Here is a 23,172-nt window from a genome sequence, read left to right on the forward strand (position 1 = left end):
TGCAAGAAGCCCAAACAAATATAATATTTAATTAAAAACCTTGTTTACATTTGTATACCATCACATACAGTATCTCTATTATGCATGGGAATACTTTGGAACAGATTTCCCAATTCACTTAAGACTGTAAAAACACCAGTAAATCAGCTTTATGTACAACAGTAAAATGAAAATGCATTAACATACATGTTTTTGGGGGTTTCTGGGGACCTTGGGGTGCCAAATAAAATCACCCGTGGACCAAATTCAGAGAACCCTGCTCTAGATGGTTAAAAGAAAACATCTAAATAAAAAATAAACACTTAGAAAAAGCCTGTAGTGGTTTTGGTTCAGGACAGTACAAAAACAGTGGGAACACCAGGTTAAAACCAGACCAATGTTGATTTCCTTTTTGATGACTTCAATGTTCAACCCTGTTGAAATGTAACGCAAACACCTCCATAAGCATTGAGAAAGCATTTGTGAGAACGTCTCAGGGAGAATGCCATGTGAGCGGCAACAACAAGTGAGCCACAGAGTTTATGGTTCTACACAGCATCATCCTCTCCTGGTCTTGGACGGTGTTTAAATTGGACCGGCGCACACCACTAGAGTACCGGTGCCTATTATTTTCTACTCTTGAGTACCGGCACCTCTTATAGAAAATGTTGCTCTTAAATATTAACACGGGTACTTTAAAATTAGTACCAGCACCAATAATGACTAGTGGCACCTTTTTCTTTTAACTTCAAGCACTAATCATGTTTTTCTTCTGTGGCTCTGTCAGCACGCTACCGTTCCTCAGGTAGTGTCAAAGGGGTTGATGAGGTTACTGTGCGGTCAGGGGGATGCCTCGGCCATCCGTCACCGGGCCCTCCTGCAGGTTCTTGACCAGCTGGGCCAGCCAGCGCTTGGTGGTGGTGTCGTCCTTTAGCACCTGGGCGAATGTGGCATCCTTCAACTGGTCGGGCAGGCACTGGCGCAGTGCTTCTCGCGCTCTGGGGGTCAGAGGTTAGATGTAATGAGTGAACAGAACACCAAACATATTAGGAGCGCGTTCATCAGGAAACAACGTTGGCTAACATTTAGATAGGAATATGCTAGAACAAAAGAACAAACCCGAATCTGAAGAAGGATTCATGTCGACTCTCTTCATGGCATTCCTGTCTTCAACGCTCGAAAACATTAGGCTACTGAACGTGACCCTGGACTGCAGTACACCCCCCTCCCCTCTCTTGTTCACTCCTCTTTGCGTATCTGAGACAACTGGGTAAGTGTAAGAGATACTGTAGGTCCATATACAGTGGCGAACTGGGACCAGAAATCGGCCCTGGCATTTGTAACACACCGGCCCGTTTTTCCCCCTCAAGGCCCCCCATCGGCCCATTTATTTCCTTGAGGCTCCCAGTATTAGCCAGATACTTAAAATGTTGCGCAAAAATTAGATTGGCTCAGTGGGCTAAAAATGGACCAGCCTATTTGCCTGATGGCCAGTCTACCTCTGCCACTAACTTAACATCCACCACCCACACTCCTCTATAAGATGAAGGGAGTATCAATTTCCTGTTACAAGGTAGAGCTACAGGCAAGCTATGTGATACATTAACCTCACCACTGTTGTTTCATTGCTCACCCCCCTCAGACCATATACGTATTTTGCAAAAAGGAACATCCATAACTTAAATACAGCGATTAAGATATTCTTAACATGAGATCCATGGTTGCCGTAGTTTACTAACGGCATCTTACAGACTAACCCTCCCCCTCGGCAACATTACAGAAGTTATATCCTCCTCCGTGCAGTCAAATATTTATAAAATTAAGGCCACCACTTGCTCCCTATCCCTACTCAAAACCTGCTCATCTAGCCTGCTTATGTTCATCACCACCCTGATCAACAAGTCCCTGCTGCAGGGCTGCCAACTTTTGAAGACAGCTCAGAGTGAGATTTCATATTGTGAATGTCATTGGTTCCACCCTCTAACCGTGGGGTCTGGGTGTACTACCTTTCAATCACCCATGTGGGTATATGCTCCTAAAAACCAATGAGGGGATGGGAGAGGCGGGACTTGCAGCGCATCAAGCATCACAAATAGAACCAAGTTCTATTTTAGCTCATGGCTATGGAAATGCTTGACAACGTGCACGAGCAGTTTGGATGCAATGATTGAATAACATGCATGTGTACATTTATTGTGTGCTGAGCATTTAAGGCCCATGACCAGAGTGGATTTTTAAAAATGTTTTAATCACATGTAAGGTGTATTCAGGATTCTTTTAAAGTAGAATACACAATCAAAACTTGTCGACCTGGTCTGAAGTTACTTAGAAATGATTTGGGTATGCTAACATTTACAGCATTAGAAAATGCTAATATTAAATGGTTGGTGAGGCTGGCTATTGACTAACCATAAGATGGATTGCAGTCTTTCCTTGTCGATAAGAAACCAACATGTAAATATGTAATTAATTTGGGTGAACTATTCCTTTAAAATAGGACCATAGAAAATCCTGCTTGGAGGTAGCTCTCCAAGAGGGATGGCCTCCTGATCGATGTCTCCCAAATACTGGGGGTTTGAATATGTTCATGTGACATTTGATTAGAATAAATAACCCCACATTCAAGAAAATTGTAATGAATATTCATCTTCAGGTGGTTGAGGCTGATTTGCAAAACCCATCCTCTTACTCTACATACACATTTATGCCTACCATTTTTGCCTAGCAGCACAATACCAAAAATGACAATATAAGTCATGACTTTTAACCAAATTCCCATGACCAATAATTGGCATCTCTAGTATGTACATATAAAAACAAGTATGCGTAATGTGGCAACGACACTGGGAGACACCATCTCCTGTCGTTGTGCAAGGCACTTAACCCCCCCCCCCCACACACACACACACACACAAAGAAGAATAACTGTTAGTAGGGCTGGGCGATAAGTTAGAAAAATATCTGTTTATTTTAGACCATATGGGTGATTCACAATATATACACACACATCTCGATTTTAATGCTCTCTAAATAAGCTTTGTTGTATAATTAAAAATGTTAAATATACTGTATTTCAAAGAGTCAGCAATAACCTAATGAATTCAGGGCATATATGCCATAAAATCAAATTGTTTAAGCTGCTTTTTTGCAATAATTGTTGATCTGGCTTTCAAGTCTATAAAAATGCTGTTTTTTGTAAACACATTTTTACCAGAACCATGCATAATGCACATTCACTAATAATTACTAACTTCTTGCAGCAGGCATAATAGAAAAACTCAATCTCCCTAACACCAGCTCACTTCCTAGTTAGTAGTCAGCTAATCTTCATATTTCAAGTTTAGCCAACTTCGATCTATTTTCTAGCTAACAAGGCAGAACAGTTGAATTGTTATGAACACACCGTTCTGTCCATCTCCAACTGTTTGAACAGCATGCTTGTCTGTCCACTTTGTTCCGATGTTGAAATCAAGTGGCCTACCTAATTTCTCAGAATGAGAACAAGTTGCCAATTCCCTATACACACACACACACGTTTTTGATGTTTATTGCACATTTATAAAACACAGACTTGACAGCTAGTATAACAGGCTAAAATGCTGTTGGTACTGAAATGTTGCGCGCAATATACTGAGCATTCATTTTCCAGAATCAATGTTCATTGATCCTCTTGTTTTAGTAGTTATTTCCAAACAATCGACCAAATGGAGTCAGCCCTAATTTTATATACAGTACAAGTCCAAAGTTTGGACACACCTACTCATTCAAGGGTTTTTCTTTATTTGTACTATTTTCTACATTGTAGAATAGTGAAGACATCAAAACTATGAAATAACAAAAACGGAATCACGTAGTTACCAAAAAAAAAGAAAAGTTAAAAAAAATCAAAATATATTTTAGATTCTTCAAAGTACCCATCCTTTTCCTTGACAGCTTTGCACACTCTTGGCATTCTCTCAACCAGATTTACCTGTAAATGCTTTTCCAACAGTCTTGAAGGAGTTCCCACATATGCTGAGCACTTGTTGGCTGCTTTTCCTTCATTCTGCAGTCCAACCATCCCAAACCATCTCAATTGGGTTGAGGTTGGGTGATTGTGGAGGCCGTGGTCTTGGACCCTTACTAAACCAAATCACAAGTTTCAATCTGACGCGATTCATAGTGTGGTGGCAGGAAAATTACGGATCTTCAGCGTGAAGCTGCCACAGTTACATTGCTTGTGATGTAGAATGCACAGTTGAAGTTAATGCACTGAATTAATTACAAAATAAAAGCAGTACTTTTTTTATTTTTAATGAGTGAGAAATAAAAGGTGTGGCGCGTGACCTTGTGAAGAGGGTCAAATGCGTGTCTCATGCCCAATGCGTGAGTTCGCAGCACTGCTCTGACTAGAGAAGTACCATCAAGCTTCAAAAAACAGCAGTAGGTCACCCCCTTACTCAAGAAACCCATCCTTGATCAGGACATCCTATCCAGCTACAGGCCCAACTCCAACCTCCCCTTCCTATCAACAGTACTGGAGAGTCCAGATCCCAGGAGTCTGCCTTCACATGCAGTATCCCACAGGGGTCAGTGCTGGGGCCTATTCTGTTTTTAATTTACATGCTCCCTTGGCCAAATCCTCAGAGATTATAACATCAACTTCCACTGCTACGCTAACGATACCAAAGTTTAAAATAACACCAAACCAGACACCATCTCTGCCCTAGCAAAAGTCAGCAGCTGACTAGAGGACATCAGGCATGGATGAATGAGAAAGAACTTCCTCCAGTTGAACAGTAACAAGACTAATGCTATGCTTATTCAGATACCCAAGCAGGCCATCCACCTGTTTTTGTCATCTCCAACCTAGGAGTCAAGTTTGATCATTCTGTGTCCTTCAATGCCCACATAAAACATTTTTCCATCTTGAAAACATTGCCCGGGGTCTTACCATCACTCTCCTAGCCAGATGCAGAGAAACTCATCCACATCTTCTCTCGGATTAACTTCGGTAATGCGCTGTTTGGGGGCCTTCCAGCCAAATCACTACAGTGGCTCCTACAAATCCAGAACAGTACTGCCGGGGTCCAAGAAGTCCGACCACATCACCCCGATCCTGGCCAAACCCCACTGGCTACCAGTCAATTACAGGATCGACTCATGCCTGTATTTAAAGCCTTGAAAAGATTGAGGCCCACCTACATCGGCGACTTCCTCTCAATCAGCAAGACACCTCGCACTCTCCGCTCCAGCCATTCCATACTGCTTAAAGTCTCCAAGATACATCTCCGAACTATGCGAGGCTGAGCCTTCTGCTCCCTTGCCCCTCGCCTATGGAATTCACTCCCTGACCATCTGAGTGCCACTCCATCACTCTGAACTTTTAAATGGGCGTTAGTATGTAGAAGTGGATTTCAAAGTCCTAAACCTAATCTAAGATGTATTTAGCACCTAGTCCACTATTGCTATTTTACCTCCCTTGATTTTAAATGTGTTGTTTTTATTTCCTTCAGTAGAGCTTTAAGATAGAGCCTTTTCATTAGAGCTTTTCATTAGAGTTATACTTATTATGTTAATCTTGCATGAATGATTTCAGACATCAACTCAACGTTTTGAACTAATAATAATGCCATTTAGCAGACGCTTTTATCCAAATCGACTTAGAGTAATGCATCCGTACATTTTACGTATGCGTGGTCCTGGAAATCTAACCCATTGTCCCGGCGTTGCAAGCGCCATGCTCTACCAACTGAGTAACCTATACATAAAACATTATTTTTGCTCAGAGTGGAAAAATAAGCTCTGACCCAGATAACAGTTCCACTTGTGAGTAGGCCATGAGACCACAATGCACTGAAGCACTGCAGAGTGTCATTAGAAACCTTGACTTTGTGTGGGCAGGAAGCAGGAAACTTCCACTCTGTACGGGCAGGAAGAGGTGTGTTTCGCAGAAACAGGTTTAGGAGTAATATACACACACATCAAAAGGAAAAAAAATAAAATAAAAATAAAAAGACAAAACATACTCCCTTGCTGATCTGGCCCTGGAGTTTCTCATAAAGAGCCTTGAGACACCTAGCCTGACAACTCAAACGAAATTCTTCCACTGCTCTGTCATCACTACACACTTTAGTTTGAGACTGCCATTATTTAAGTCGTTTGTGGTGATGAGTGGCATTGTACAAAACAAAGTCATTAGGTTTTGAATCATCTCTAACCAATCAGAGTATCAAAGCCAATGATGAATTTTCGAACTGCCGCTTTACCCACATAAAAAAAAAAAGCGAATGTTCTAACAAGCAGCGTCTATCATTTTCATGTGGAAAAGGCACTACATGCTACGTGGAAATAGCTTGGTAATGGCTTGATTTCTAGAATAGGCTCTGAGGAAAATGTCTTAAGTCAGAATCTGTCATTCACAACTTTATTATTGAATAAAAACACACTAGCAGCTTTTGTTTGCTGGTAAATACATGTTTTCCTTGAGGCCCCCAGTATTAGCCAGATAATTATCATTTTGCAACAACAACAAAAAAAAAGGTACAGAATTTACACAGGCCCACTGAAAAAAATGCCCATCTAACTTTTGTCCGAAATGCCAGATGGCCAGTCGGCCCCTGTTGGTATAGTTCCATCACATTGGTTTCACGTTTTCCAGTCCTAGCATACAGTGCATTCGGAAAGTATTCAGAGCCCTTGACTTTTTCCACATTTACTTACGTTACAGCCTTGTTCTAACATTGATGAGAAATTATTTTTAACGATTTAATCAAATCTACACACAATATCCCATAATGACAAAGCAAAAACAAGTTTGTAGAAATGTTTGCAAATGTATTAAAAATAAAGAACTTAAATAACATTTACATAAGTATTCAGACCCTTTACTCAGTCTTTATTGAAGCACCTTTGGCAGCGATTACAGCCATGACTCTTCTTGGGTACAAGCTTGGCATATCTGTATTTAGGGAGTTTCTCCCATTCTTCTCTGCAGATCCTCTCAAGCTCTGTCAGGTTGGATGGGGAGCGTCGCTGCACAGATATTTTCAGGTTTCTCCAGAGATGTTCGATCGGGTTCAAGTCTGGGCCACTCGAGGACATTCAGACACTTGTCCCGAAGCCACTCCAGCGTTGTCTTGGCTGTGATGCTTAGGGTCGTTGTCCTGTTAGAAGGTGAACCGCCATGCTTCACCGTAGGGATGCCACCAGGTTTCATCCAGACGTAAGGCTTGGCATTCAGGTCAAAGAGTTCAATCTTGGTTTCATCAGACCAGGGAATCTTGTTCCTCATGATCTGAGAGTCCTTTAGGTAACTTTTTGCAAACTCCAAGCGGGCTGTCAAGTGCCTTTTAGAGGAGTGGCTTCTGTCTAGCCACTCTACCATAAATGCCTGATTGGTGGAGTGCTGCAGAGATGGTTGTCCTTCTGGAAGGTTCTCCCACCTCCACAAAGGAACCCTGGAGCTCTGTCCAAGTGACCATCGGGTTCTTAGTCACCCCCATGACCAAGGCCTTTCTCCCTCGATTGCTCAGTTTGTCCGGGCAGCCAGCTCTAAGAATCTTGGTGGTCTCAAACTTCTTCCATTTCAGAATGATGGAGGCCACTGTGTTCTTGGGGACCTTCAATGCTGCAGACATTTTTTGGTACCCTTCCCCAGATCTGTGCCTCGACACAATCCTGTCTCGGAGCTCTATGGACAATTCCATCGATCTCATGGCTTGGTTTTTTCTCTGACATGCACTGTCAACTGTGGGACCTTATATAGACAGGTGTGTGCCTTTCCAAATAATGTCCAATCAATTTAATTTACCACAGGTAGACTCCAATCAAGTTGTAGAAACATCTCAAGGATGATCAATGGAAACAGGATGCACCTGAGCTTAATTTAGAGCCTCATTGCAAAGGGTCTGAATATTTATGTAAATAAGGAATGTTAAAAATATATTATTTTGCAAAGATTTCTAAAAACCTGCTTTCACTTTTTCATTATGGGGTATTGTGTATAGATTGATGAGATTTCTTTTTTTAATCAATTTTAGAATAAGGCTGTAATGTAACAAAATGTGGAAAAATGGAAGGTGTCTGAATACTTTCGGAATGCACTACATCTCTGACTGACACAGTGACCTCCTGGCTTAAATTACATTCATGGCACAGCTCCTCTTGGTGGACATGTAGAGACAGTGCACCAACAAAGAGAACAAGTGAAGCTTCCCCTTTCTAATATATTAAGATTCTGCACATTTTAGACAAGATCATTATGAGAAAGTACTAAGAAATAACGGCGTTATACATGCTTATAACAAGTCTTACAGTGCATTATAACTGCATCATAATGCATAGGCCTATACCTGCTGGTGTTAAAGACATGCTCTGGGACTTTGACGACTAGTAAGTATTCCAGCCAATGAGCTTCAGCCCCTCACCATTTGAGTGACAGCTAGCAAGATGCACACAGCAGAGCGAGAGAGAGCAATGACATGGTGCACATATGTGACGTGGTAAGCAATTTTCAGGGACAAATTTTTGGCTAGTGAGCGCTACTTTCAGAACTACTGGCTAAAAAGTATACAAAAAGGTACCAGAGAATCTCTTTAAAGTGCTGTTAACACTTAATTTACCTTGGATTATCAGAGAGGCGAAGGTAGCAGCGTACAACATGTTTCAGCAGACGTGCAGATGGTTCCTTCGAAAGCTGCAGCACCATTTTCCCCTGAAAACAAAGAGAATCAACATGTTTGGGGTAAAAAAAAAACCCAACAAAAACAATAGTATAGGGCCTTCAGAAACTTTTCACACATTTTGTTGTGTTACAGCCAGAATTTAACATTTATTAAATTGAGATTTTGTGTCACTGGCCTACACACAATACCCCATAATGCCAAAATGGAATTATGTTTAGACATTTTTACAAATTAATAAACATTTAAGAGTCAAGTATTCAAGCCCTTTGTTATGTCAAACCTAAATACATGGAACAAATTCAAGTACATAGATGGGCTGTTTACAGATGGGCTATCTACCTACCTCATCCCCATACTGAATTTATTTATCTTGCTCCTTTGCACCCCAGTATCTCTACGTGCACATTCATCTTCTGCACATCTACCATTCCAGTGTTTAATTGCTATATTCTAATTACTTCGCCACCATGGACTATTTATTGCCTTAACTTACCTCATTTGCACTCACTGTATATAGACTTTTTGTTTTACTGTATTATTGACTGTTTTGTTTATTCCATGTGTAACTGTTGTTGTATGTGTCGAATTGCTATGCTTTATCTTGGCCAGGTCGCAGTTGCAAATGAGAACTTGTTCTCAACTAGCCTACCTGGTAAAATAAAGGTTACATTTAAAAAAAAAATGTTTTAATAAAGTGTTTGTCCCATGTTTCATTAGCTGAAATAAAATCTCAGAAATGTTCAATACGCACAAAAAGCGTACTTCTCAAATTTTGGGTACAAATTTGCATGTCTCCTTTGCCAAGATAATCCATCCACCTGACAGTTGTGGCATATCTGGCAGCTAATTAAACAGCATGATCATTAGACAGGTGCACCTTGTGATGAGGACAATAAAAGGCCACTCTAAAATGTGCAGTATTGTCAAACAACACAATGCCACAGACGTATCAAGTTGAGGGAGCTGTTGAAAGATAAAATGTTCCTTTCTCTACCATAACCTGCCTCCAATGTCGTTTAGAGAATTTGGCAGTACGTCCAAACGGCCTCACAACAACAGACCACGTGTATGGCGTTGTGTGGGCAAGCGGTTTGCTGACGTCAACATTGTGAACAGAGTGCCCCATGGTGGCGGTTGGCTTATGGTATGGGCAGGCATAAGCTACGGACAACGAACACAATTGCATTTTATCAATGGCAATTTGAATGCAGAGAGACACCGTGGCGAGATCCTGAGGCCCATCGGGGCGGCAGGTAGCCTGGTGGTTAGAGCATTGGGCCAGTAACCGAAAGGTTGCTGGATAGAATCAAATCAAAGTTTATTTGTCACGTGCGTCGAATACAACAGGTGTAGACCTTAAAGTGAAATGCTTACTTAGAGGCTCTAACCAACAGTGCAAAAAAGGTATTAGGTGAACAATAGGTAAGTAAAGAAATAAAAACAGTAAAAAGACGGTGAAAAATAACAATACGAGGCTATATACAGTAGCTAGGCTATAACAGTAGCGAGGCTACATACAGGCACCGGTTAGTCAGGCTGATTGAGGTAGTATGTACATGTAGATATGGTTAAAGTGACTATGCATATATGATAAACAGAGAGTAGCAGTAGCGTAAGAGGGGTTGGCGGGTGGTGGGACAATGCAGATAGCCCGGTTAGCCAATGTGCAGGGGCACTGGTTGGTCAAGCCAATTGAGGTAGTATGTACATGAATGTATAGTTAAAGTGACAATGCATATATGATAAACAGAGAGTAGCAGCAGCGTAAAAGAGGGTTTGGGGGGGGCACACAACACAAGGTAAAAATCAGTCGTTCTGCCCCTGAACAAGGCAGTTAACCCACTGTTTCCCGGTAGGCCGTCATTGTAAATAAGAATTTGATCTTAGCTGACTTGCCTAGTTAAATAAAGGTGAAGTACAAAAAACTGAGCTCTTCAGTTAGGCCATTATACTGCCAATGTTTGTCTATGGAGATTACATGGCTGTGTGCTCGATTTTATACACCTGTCAGCAACAGTTGTGGCTGAAATAGCCAAAGCTACTTATTTGAAGGGGTGTCCATATACTAGTTTATCTCCTTCACATAGATTTGATCAGGCTGTTGATTGTGGCCTGTGGAATGTTGTCCCAGTTGTTGGATATTGGCGGGAACTGGAACAAGCTGCATCTGAAACATGATGAATGATTGACATGTCTGGTGAGTATGCAGGCCATGGAAGAACTGGGACATTTTCAGCTTCCAGGAATTGTGTACAGAGCCTTGCAACATGGGGCTGTGCATTATCATGAAACGTGAGGTGATGGCGGTGGATACATTTTTGTTTTATTTTAAATGTAACCTTTATTTAACCAGGTAGGCTAGTTGAGAACAAGTTCTCATTTACAAATGCGACACAAACAACACATGGAATAAACAAACACAGTCAATAACACAATAGAGAAAAAGACTATATACAGTGTGTGCAAATGAGGTAAGATAAGGGAGGTAAGGCAATAAATAGGCCATAGTGGTGAAATAATTACAATTTAGCAATTAAACACTGGAGTGATAGATGTGCAGAAGATGAATGTGCAAGTAGAGATAAAGATTTTGCAGCTCTTTCAAAACATCAGCTATCTGGATTTGGGTGAGGGAGAAATGAGGGAGGCTTGGGCAAGTTGCTGTGGGGGGTGCAGGGCTGTTGACCAGGGTAGGGGTGGCCAGGTGGAAAGCATGGCCAGCTGTAGAAAAATGCTTATAAAAATTCTCAATTATTGTGGATTTATCAGTGGTGACAGTGTTTCCTAGCCTCAGTGCAGTGGGCAGCTGGGAGGAGGTGCTCTTACTCGCCATGGACTTTACAGTGTCGCAGAACTTTTTGGAGTTTGTGCTGCAGGTTGCAAATCTCTGTTTGAAAAAGCTAGCCTTAGCTTTCATAACTGCCTGTCTATATTGGTTCCTAACTTCCCTGAAAAGTTGCATATCGCGGGGGCTATTTGATGCTAATGCCGTACGCCACAGGATGTTTTTGTGCTGGTCAAGGGCAGTCAGGTCTGGAGTGAACCACGGGCTATATCTGTTCCTGGTTCTACATTTTTTGAATGGGGCATGCTTATTTAAGATTGTGAGGAAAGCACTTTTAAAGAATAACCAGGCATCCTCTACTGACGAAATGAGGTCAATATCCTTCCAAGATACCCGGTCCAGGTTGATTAGAAAGGCCTGCTCGCTGAAGTGTTTTAGGGAGCGCTTGACAGTAATTTGTGTGAGATTGAGGGCATCAAACTTAGATTGTAGGATGATCGGGTTGTTAAGCATGTCCCAGTTTAGGTCACCTAACAGCATGAGCTCTGAAGATAGATGGGAGGTAATCAATTCACATATGGTGCCGGGGCACAGCTGGGGGCAAAAGGTGGTTTATAGCAAGCGGCAACGGTGAGAGACTTGTTTCTGGAAAGGTGGATTTTTAAAAGTAGAAGCTCAAATTGTTTGGGCACAGACCTGGATAGTAAGACAGAACTCTGCAGGCTCTCTCTGCAGTAGATTGCAACCCCGCCCCCTTTGGCAGTTTTATATTGTCGGAAAATGTTATAGTTAGGGATGTACATTTCTGGGTTTTTGGTGGCCTTCCTAAACCAGGATTCAGACACAGCTAGGACATCCGGGTTGGCAGAGTGTGCTAAAGCAGTGAATAAAACAAACTTAGGGAGGAGGCTTCTAATGTTAACATACATGAAACCAAGGCTTTTACGGTTACAGAAGTCAACAAATGAGAGGGCCTGGGGAATGGGAGTGGAGCTAGGCACTGCAGGGCCTGGATTAACCTCTACGTCACCAGAGGAGCAGAGGAGTAGGAGGATAAGGGTACGGCTAAGGGCTATAAGAACTGGTCGTCTAGTACGTTCGGGACAGAGAGTAAAAGGAGCAGGTTTCTGGGTGCGGTAGAATAGATTCAATGCATAATGTACAGACAAAGATATGGTAGGATGTGAATACAGTTGAGGTAAACCTAGGCATTGAGTGAGGATGAGAGAGGTATTGTCTCTAGAGACATCAATTAAACCAGGTGAGGTCACCGCATGTGTGGGAGGTGGGACAAGAGGGTTAGCTGAGGCATATTGAGCAGGGCTGGAGGCTCTACAGTGAATAAGACAATCACTAACCAAAACAGCAATGGACAAGGCATATTGACTTTAGGGAGAGGCATGAGTAGTCGAGTGACTTCCAATATGGCACGTCATAGGATGCCACCTTTCCAACAAGTCAGTTTGTCAAATTTCTGCCCTGGTCAACTGTAAGTGTTGTTATTGTGAAGTGGAAACGTCTAAAGGGTTGCAACACTTACTACCGACTTCCAAACTGCCTCTCGAAGCAATGTCAGCACAAGAACTGTTCATTGGGAGCTTCAAGAAATAGGTTTCCATGGCCGAGCAGCCGCATATAAGCCTAAGATCACCATGTGCAATGGCAAGCTTCGGCTGGAGTGGTGTAAAGCTCGCCGCTATTGGACTCTGGGGCAGTGGAAACGTGTTCTCTGGAATTAAATCACGCTTCACCATCTGAGTATGGTGGATTCCAGGAGAACGCTACCTGCCCAAATGCATAGCGCCAACTGTAAAGTTTGGTGGAGGGGGAATAATGGTATGGGGTGCTTTTCATGGTTCGGGCTTGGCCCCTTAGTTCCAGTGAAAGGAAATCTTAATGCTTCAACATACAATGACATTCTTGACGATTCTGTGGTTCCAACTTTGTGGCAACAGTTTAGGGAAGGCCCTTTCCTGTTTCAGCATGACAATGCCCCCGTGCACAAAGCGAGGTCCATACAGAAATGGTTTGGTTTGGCGAGATCGGTGTGGACGAACTTGACTGGCCTACACAGAGCCCAGACCTCAACCCCATCAAACATTTTTGGGATTAATTGAAACGCCGACTGTGTGCCAGGCCTAATCCCCCAACATCAATGCCCGACCTCACTAGTGCTCTTGTGGCTGAAAGGAAGCAAGTCCCCGCAGCAATGAGTCAACATCTAGTGGAAAGCCTTCCCAGAAGAGTTGAGGCTGTTATAGTAGCAAAGGGGGGACTAACTCCATATTAATGCCCATGATTTTGGAATGAGAAGTCCAACAAACAGGTGTCTACATACTTTTGTATGCATGTAGAATATGTCGCGCTGCATGAGGCAAATGGCGGTCACACCAGACACGGAGTGGTTCTCTGATCCATTCCCCTACTTTTTTGTGGTTGTTGGCATCTGTGACCAACAGATGCATATCTGTATTCCCAGTCATGTGAAATCCATAGATTAGGGCCTAATGAATTTACTTCAAATGTACTGATTTTCCTTATATGAATTGTTGCATGTTGCGTTTATATTTTTGTTCAGTATAAGTTCAGGAGTAAAAATGTGCTTAAGTGATATAAATTGCATGAACTCACTATAATAGGGTTTAACATGATTTTTGAATAACTACCCGATTTCTGTACCCCACACATACAGATAATTGTAAGGTCCCTCAGTCGAGCAGTACATTTCAAATCACAGATTCAACCACAAAGAGCAGGGAGGTTTTCCAATGCCTCGCAAAAAAGGGCACCTATTTGTAGATGGGTAAAAAAAGAAGTATATATTGAATATCCCTTTGAGCATGGTAAAGTTATTAATTACATTTTGGATGGTGTATCAATACACCCAGTCACTACAAAGATGCAGGCGTCCTTCCTAACTCAGTTGCCAGAGATGATGGAAACCACTCAGGGATTTTACCATGAGGCCAACGGTGACTTTAAAAACAGAATTTAATGGTTGTGATAGGAGAAAACTGAGGATGGATCAACAACATTTTAGTTACTCCACAATACTAACCTCAATGAGAGTGAAAAGAAGGAAGCCTTTACAAAAAATGTTTATCCAAAACATTCATCCTGTTTGCAATAAGGCAGTAAAGTAAAACTGGAAAAAAATGTGGCAAAGAAATTAACTTTATGTCCTGAACACAAAGCGTTATGTTTGGGGAAAATCCAACACAACACGTCACTGAGTACCACTCTTCATATTTTCAAGCATGGTGGTGTCTGCATCATGTTATATGCATGCTTGTCATAAGCGAAGACTAGGTTTTTTTTGTTAAACAAAAGAAACAGACGTGACTGATGCACATGGCAATATCTTTGGTTTGTCTCTGACATTCAGAAGCATGGCTATGACCTAAAGTAGAGGAGTCAAAAAAATTGGTATTTGCTTGGGAAGTAATCTTAGCCACAGAGTGACACATTGTATATCAATTGATCTAATCACATTCTGTAAAACAGAATGTATAATTCAATTATAGGTTTAAAAAAATGATTCCAGTGTTTCCCAACCTAGGTATACGTGGGAAGATTTTCAAAAATGTGAAAGAATAGGCAGGAAAACATTTACTGGGGTCACTGGTGTGAAATATCTAGTTATTTTATATTTCAAAAAGGCCAACTTTTTTTTCACTTTAGTTTCTGCCTGTGCACATTTCTTTGGCTACCTGGCCTCTGCTCTCCAGTTGGATCTGTTTGATCCTATGCTCGCGCCAAGTGCACGTGATTCATTGCTTATCCTCGCAGAAACTATGATTGATAAGACAGCAGCTGATGCACTTTAGACTGTACCATTGTCAAATAACACGGTGTGCCATAGGATCGATGGCATGGGCATTGATATTGTTGAGCAATTGGTGATACATTTTTTTTATTTATTTTTAATTACGGTACATTTTCTCTGCGGTTGAACAAATCAACTAATGTCAGTGGGGAAGCCCAATTGATTGCGTGTTAAATCAACATTTAACCCATTTTAAATTCAGGTTGTAACACAACAAAAAAGTCAACTGGTGTGAATACTTTCTGAAAGCACCGTATCATTTTGGACGGCAGCCTGCCTGCAGAGTGCTCGTTGTCAACCTGGTAGCTGTTATTCCTTACAAATATTGTAGTAGATTCACCAGAAAATGTTAGATCTTCATCCCGTAATATTGAAGGCAGTACGATGTTACGGCTGCATATCTTTAGACATATAGTCAGTAGCCACCCAAACAAGGCCCATTTGAAATATGAAAAAGTATGAATCAAATCAGCAGGTAGCCAGGGTTGGGAAGGTTACTTTCTAAATGTAATCCGTTACAGTTATCTGTCCAAAATTGTAATCATAAATGTAACTTTTGCATTATAAACTCAGTAATGTAATCTGACTACATTCAGGTAATTTTAGATTACTTTTTCCCTTAAGAGGCATTAGAAGAAGACAAATGTTACCAATTGAACGACATCTATTGCAGGACAAATCAATGTTAAAGTTTACATAGTTACAGTTTACTTTATGGGTTGGTTATGTAGGCTTCTTCTAACCCATCGCTTTCTACTACATATAAGATTAAATTATATATCTTTACATTAATATATAAGTCCAAAAAAATGTATGTAGCAACTACAGATTGCCCCTTCAAGTCTATCAAAACTGTGTGTGGTTGAGCATGTGTCCATTAGGCCTCTGGATTAATTTTTTGTATCAGCATGAATTAGATTGGAATAAAAGCGGGTATTTTATTCCATAGGCTGGGATCTGCACAACGCAGCTGTTGCAAGAGCTCATTTTTCACTGGTATCAAAAATAATGACTGATAGGCAGCTTAAACTTCTTGAATTCAACCACTATTGGGTTCAAATGCACATTTAGATTTGTGAACAGCCATCCATGACAACCACAATCCATAAGGTGCAAATAGCTAAATGAGAGCGCAGCAGTGTGATTCACATCAATGCGCTATGTACAGTTAAAGTCGGAAGTTTACATACACTTAGGTTTGAGTCATTAATTCTCGTTTTTCAACCACTCCACAAATGTCTTGTTAGCAAACTATAGGTTTGGCAAGTAGGTTAGAACATATACTTTGTGCATGACACAAGTCATTTTTCCAACAATTGTTTACAGACAGATTATTTCACTATATCACAATTCCAGTGGGTCAGAAGTTTACATACACTAAGTTGACTGCGCATTTAAACAGCTTGGAAAATTCCAGAAAATGATGTCATGGCTTTAGAACCTTCTGATAGGCTAATTGACATCATTTGAGTCAATTGGAGGTGTACCTGTGGATGTATTTCAAGGCCTACCTTCAAACTCAGTGCCTCTTTGCTTGACATCATGGTGGAAAAAATCTAAAGAAATCAGCCAAGATTGCAGGGGGAAAAAAATGGTAGACCTCTACAGGTCTGGTTCATCCTTGTGAGCAATTTCCAAACGCCTGAAGGTACCACGTTCATCTGTACAAACAATAGTACACAAGTATAAACACCATGGGACCACGCAGCCGTCATGCTGCTCAGGAAGGAGACCCGTTCTGTCTCCTAGATATGAACGTACTTTGGTGCGAAATGGGCAAATCAATCCCAGAACAGCAGCAAAGGACCTTGTGAAGATGCTGGAGGAAACAGGTACAAAAGTATCTATATCCACAGCAAAACGAGTCCTACATCGACATAACCTGAAAGGTCGCTCAGCAAGGAAGAAGCCACTGCTCCAAAACCACCATAAAAAAAGACAGACCATGGTTTACAACTGCACATGGAGACAAAGATCGCACTTTTTGGAGAAACGTCCTCCGGTCTGATGAAACAAAAATAGAACTGTTTGGCCATAATGACCATCGTTATGTTTGGAGGAAAAAGGGGGATCCTAACTGACCTAAGACAGGGAATTTTTACTAGGATTAAATGTCAGGACTTGTGAAAAACTGAGTTTAAATGTATTTGGCTAAGGTGTATGTAAACTTCCAACTTCAACTGTAGATATCAATAAGTGATATCCGTATCGCCGTAGACTACACCACTGCTGGCATCCTTACCGCCAAGCGTTTTATTCATGTTGGATAGTCTTTGGATGCCGACAGAAGTCGCACCATTGGAAGACATAGCTTGGACTGTAACTCACAAAAGCTTATTCCTGCTCTTTTTGCGTGATCCATCAAACAGATTTGGTGTGTCATCATAGTGGTCTCTGACTTGTGGTCAGACACGCTCAGGTGGAACAAACTTGAACTTGCGCCTTTTTTCAATGCTGATTTGAACGTCATTGAGAAAACAGAAAAACATCCTTTCTATATTTAAAAGTAATCCTCGGAGTAATCATCTACTTTTTCAAAAGTATCTAATCTGATTACAATATTTTTGCTTGTAACGGATTACAGTTACTCTTATTGTAGTCCCTTATATGTAACCGTTTACATGTAATCTGTTACTCCCCAACCCTGCAGGTAGCCTATTGTTCTGGCAAAGATGAGTCAGTAGTAGATTGCTAAACTGTATTTTATATGGATGATAAATGTAGGCCTACTCTGTTTTTGCCAGGCAAAACTGGAGGAAATTAAACAAGAGCTGTGTTTGAATACTCATAGTAACCTCACTACTTGTGACGTGAATTGAGTATATAGTATGCTTATTAGTCATAGTATGGATATAGTTAGTATGACAAAAGTTACCGGATGTCGTACTAAATTTGCCAAAATATAATGTATACATGCAGTGGACACTATTTCTGTGCTTTTAGGGCCCATAATGCAATTCTTTATAAAATGACCGTGGCTTCACAGCGTTTTCAGATTTGAAGAAAATGGCGGAAAATATGCAGCCAAAGTCCAACGAGAGCGGATGCAAATTCATTGCTTTAACTAATTATAATCAAAGTTAAGAAAATGTTGAGCAATGTAAAGTAATGACTTTTCAAAAACGTTACACGTTATGTTGGCTGACAATTTGCTAACTACGCTATCCTTACGAACAGCATAGCATTACAGCAGTATGTACCAGTATGTTACCTAACGTTAGTTGGCTACTAATAAATCAAACTTGCCAGGCAGTATATTAACTATCTGCTAACTACCCAACATTTATTGACTCGATTATTCACATAATTCTTAGTTAAGTGGTATAGTCGTTGTGCATTTCAATGGAAATTGTTCATTCCGGATAGCTACTCTGATTTTAGAGCACTCTTGTGCAGAATAACTGCTGAATTTACAAAACACTCAACACCGTTGAAAATGGCCAGTGTCATTAAACGTTGGCCCAAAAAAGCATAATTAAATTGTTGCTAGCAGCACAGTTAGTCACCAACGCTCTGGATAACAAAACAGCCTAACCAGCTCTGCTAGGGTAAGTAAAATGGTGAGAGTGAGGTGTTCTCTCATTTGTGTCTGAAAGTAGCTAGCCAACGTTAGCCAGTTAGCTTAGGTGCTTGACTGCGATTGAACCCTCCGATCAACCCTAGGGTACGTTCTTAAATTCGCTCAGGCTATCTACTCCGATTTCAAGGCACTGTCGTCTGAGTGTGCCAGAGCGCAGAATAACTGACGAATTTACAAACGCTCAACACCAGTTGAATATGGCTGCTGTCAGTAAACGTCGGCAAAAAAACATAATTAAGTTGTTGCCAGCAGCACAGTTACAGTCAACAACGCTCTGGACAACATAAAAACAGCCTAACCAGCTCTTCTAGGGGGAGTAAAATTGTCAGAGTGAGGTGTTCTCTTATTTGTGTCTGACAGTAGCTAGCAAGCTAGCCAACATTAGCCAGTTAGCTTGGGTGGTTGAATGCCGTTGTGAGGTCTACTCCTCGGCCAGGGCGTCCAGAGTGCACCCTGGCACTCCAGATTGAATTTACGAACACATCCGAAATCGTAAAATGTTTAGCTAGTCATTTGTTATGCTAACAAGCTAGCAAGAGGTTGCATAGCAACAGCGTCAACTTCCGGTAGGCAGGCGAAGCTCTATTATGCTCAACTGAAACGATACCGTTAGTTTACAGTATACTAAAATGAACGAATAGTATGTAGTATGTTAGTATGGGTATTCAAACACAGCTAAGTTCTTTCTGGTCACTAATCTGGATATGCACGCGTCCCTTTGCACGCCATTGCTGATTATTGGTAATTGGTCAACAATCAAGACGCTCAACTTTTTGGTTCTGATGCATGGATAACAATTTAAAGATGACTTGTGGGCAGCGGGTTCAGAAGAACTAACATTTTGTGGGAAATTATATCACCACAGAAAAGGGCACATTGGAGACTGGGGAGGCAAATGGGCAGGTGCTCTGCACAGGTAAAGCCCCATTTGTTCACGTGCCTGGTTTTATTGCTGAACAACCCACCCGTATATACAGCTGAGCTAAACCTTCCTCTGAAAACAAATGATACTTACAAGAATCATTGCCACGTGAGAGAAGCGTTCATAGGTCTGGCATATGTACGCCAGCCCGGTGTCGTCCAGCAGAATTTTTTGGAGTATGAAAGTAGCAACCTGCCATTGAGGAGAAAGGGAGAAGGCAGATGAAGTCATTTCCTTTTGTTTATATGCACATAACAATGTGTGTAAGCAATATGGCAGAAGCTGGATTGATTAGCTACCGTTTTGGAGAGCTCGCTGCCTGACTCCATGATGCGCAGGCATAGAGGGATGATCTCTGTGGTGAGCAGGAAATTGATCACCTCCTGTTCGTCTGTTTTGACCAGAGCACCTGCAGGCACACAAACAGCAAACTACAGTTGGAGGCAATCAGGTGTTTTTAATGAGCCAGAGAATTGCGGCATGAACAATCGAGTGCATTGGAATCAGGCAGACAAATGCAGGTAGAAAAGGATGTTACCTATGACTCCTAAGCTGGTGAGGCGCAGGTACTCAAATGGGCGTGTCTTGCTCACAGTATGCAGGAAAGGGTAGAGGAAGAGAGGAATGTGTGCTGCCAAAAATGCAGACCTGGAGGAGGTGGTTACATTTTGAATGTGTAAGATAGTGACACATATAACACAATCATTTACATACTGAAAAGAAAAATGGTGCATTACCGAGTCTCTGGATGGGAGGCGACACACTGTAAGAGCGCGAGGGCGTTGCATACTCTGTTGGATTGGTGGGCTGTCAGAGTTGGTGGGTTTATGGAGGGGTAGATGTTCACAATTTCCTGAAAGAAACAGAATGCAAATAAATTAGAATGTGAAGTAGTATCGTCCTCTTAAAGAGATTCTAGGGTACTTTTGTATACTTTTTAGCCAGTAAATCTGAAAGTAGTGCTCACGAGCCAAAAGTAGTCCCTGAAAATTGCTACTACGTCACATGTCCAGATACGGTATGTGCACCACGTCACTGCGCTCTACCTCGCTCTGCTGTGTGTGCACATCTTCCTTGGTGCCACTCAAATAGCAAGAGGCTGAAGCTCATTGGCTAGAACCTGAATTGATAGTGGATGGCCCACATGGGGGAAAATAGCGCAGTAAAGCTTCTAAACAAACTTAGTTTCTAACTAGTGATTTCATGGCTAATTGAGGTAAGACCGTAATTTTGCTCATAGATAATGCATGTATGAACTACACATCGCCACATCCAGCATGTTTAAAAAATACTTAGTAGTTGCCAAAGGTAAAAAGCATGTCTTTAAGGAGGCACTGTAGGTACCTTCATGCATCATTTTACATTTACATTTTAGTCATTGAGCAGATGCTCTTATCCAGAGAGACTTACAGTAGTGAGTGCATAGATTTTCACACTTTTTTCATACTGGTCTCTGTAAGAATATTTTAAGATAAATAAACAACGCAGAGCACTATTGGTCATTGGGGAAATAACGATCAATAGAAATAGTTGTTTTTCAGTTTAACATCTGTTTAGAATCTGTGTAGGGGTTTCAGTCTTGGACTCATAGCGACATGTGGCATGTTGCATGTTCTCATTGGTCCGAAATTGTCTATACATTGAGCCTAAAACAAGATACTTGGTCATTGGCTCAATTTTACTGTAAGTAATTCTAATTGGTCAACCACAGGCTAGGGTTGGAAACTACATCTTGTCTCTTTGTTAAGTGGAGAAAACACTGAGGACAGGGAAGAATGACCATCTACTTTCCAGCATAACAACTATGATTTGTTCTCTTTGAATAAATATATTTTTCTCCCTCTGATTTGCATTGGGGTCTGTGTTATTGAAGAATAACATCAACTGCTAACATCCCCTGTGGGAATCGTACCCACAACCCTGGTGCCATGCTCTACCAACTGAGCTAACACAATGCCACAATGACTAAGACACAGACATAGGGGAAGACCACCTAAAGCAATGCACATGTATTTTTCCTCTTATGAAAGCGCATTACAGATTGGCTTGAATCGGCTCAGTAATGTGAAATAGTTAATACAGTAAGTGAAGGTAATATATTTAGTACCTGCAGGAGGGCAGCAATGGTTCCACAAGAGTGCCATAGCATGGGTGCCAGGTCAGGGACAGACTCCCTCTTCTTGCTGAGCTCCAGGAGGGCATTCTCCCTGGTCTCTGGGCTAGACAGCTCGTTGATCCACTGGTAGATCTTCTCCCGATCCACCTGAACCAGGGCTGTGGTTGCAGCCTGTGAGAAAAGAACAGGGGGGTGAACCAACCTCAGACATGGCATCTGAGCATGTAATACAATTCCAACGAATTGTTTACAGATAAATCAAGGTTGGTTTGCTGCCCGGTGACTAACTAACGTTAGTAACTAACTTAACTAGTTCATTTTTTACAATGCACTAACTAACTGCAATCACGTGTTTGGGCGGGTATAATTTGTGCAACGTTTCAACAGGAATCTGTTCCAAAAACGTATAATAAGGTTGCCAACAAACAACGCATACAAAGTTGTATAGCGGCAGAATAAAGATACCGGGTAGGGAGTGGGCCATTTCATAAAGTTTTTCACTCACCACGTTTATTCCGAAAAATGTATGTCCTCACTCTGGTAGCCTATGGACAAACATTAAGAATAAGCTACGTGTTGAGTTGATGCCTATTCGGCAGCTAGTTAGCTAGGTGAATTGATCATACTACTTTTTATGCGTTGTTTGTTGGCAACCTTGTAACGTTACTTTACTAAGTTTCTGGAACAGATTCCTGTTGGAACGTTCCACAAATTATACTCACCCTGTTTGGGCAGTGTAAACTAGAGACCTCCGAGTATCTAGCTTTGCTACATATCGGTAGTTTGTGTACCCCGAGTTGTGCATGGATCTGGTGGGTGGCGACAGAAAATAACCATAACACAAAATGAATATGCATATTGATAGATAACACGGCATACAATGTAACGTTAGCTAGCTAATTCAATATTGCAAACTTACTGCGCCTGTAGCCAGCATTGTCTGAAGCGTCTGGATATTATATCCCGTAAGCTGCTGAGTTAGTTACAAATAAAACAAAAACGACAACTAGTTACCTAGCTTAGTTTTAGCAGACTATATTTGGTCTTAGTTTGCTTACAATGGTCACATCGGAACTGTAACGACGTTTGAACCTTTACCCGCGCGTTTATTTATCCAACATGCAGCGAACTTCTGTTTGAGAAGGATATCTGCTTTATATCTGTCTAACGCTATAACACAAGCAACATAGCTATTATCCTTAAACAAATATAACCTTTAGTTTACATGGTAGGTCGATACCGATAAGACGCTAATAAGACAGTTATGCATTTCATTCGTTGAATCAGAGACGGAAGAG

At 41.4% G+C, this 23,172-nt stretch overlaps 1 protein-coding gene across 2 annotated transcripts; it reads right to left on the reverse strand.

Moving 5' to 3' along the window:
• On the reverse strand, nt 1-23,150 carry cnot9 (CCR4-NOT transcription complex subunit 9). Of its 2 annotated transcripts, none has more exons than XM_014163962.2 (8): nt 22,597-22,746; nt 21,866-22,045; nt 20,496-20,611; nt 20,297-20,406; nt 20,058-20,167; nt 19,852-19,950; nt 8,583-8,674; nt 1-977 (listed from the first exon to the last, which is right to left on the reverse strand). In XM_014163962.2, the coding sequence occupies exons 1-8, from the start codon at nt 22,729-22,731 to the stop codon at nt 809-811; spliced, it is 1,011 nt and encodes a 336-aa protein (XP_014019437.1). In that variant the 5' UTR covers nt 22,732-22,746; the 3' UTR covers nt 1-808.
• Between the last annotated feature and the right edge of the window lie 22 nt (nt 23,151-23,172).

Source organism: Salmo salar, chromosome ssa21, assembly GCF_905237065.1.
Source record: "Salmo salar chromosome ssa21, Ssal_v3.1, whole genome shotgun sequence".
NCBI lineage: Eukaryota > Metazoa > Chordata > Actinopteri > Salmoniformes > Salmonidae > Salmo > Salmo salar.

Bases quoted from the DNA above. Each gene is read 5' to 3' on its own strand.
- cnot9 (XM_014163962.2), bottom strand. From the start codon at position 22,731: ATGCATATTCATTTTGTGTTATGGTTATTTTCTGTCGCCACCCACCAG. The intron at 20,407-20,495 runs GTAATGCACCAT...CACCTCCTCCAG, and splicing joins GCCTCCCATCCAGAGACTCG to GTCTGCATTTTTGGCAGCAC. The intron at 8,675-19,851 runs GTAAGTATCATT...CTTTGTTTTCAG, and splicing joins CTCACGTGGCAATGATTCTT to GGGAAAATGGTGCTGCAGCT.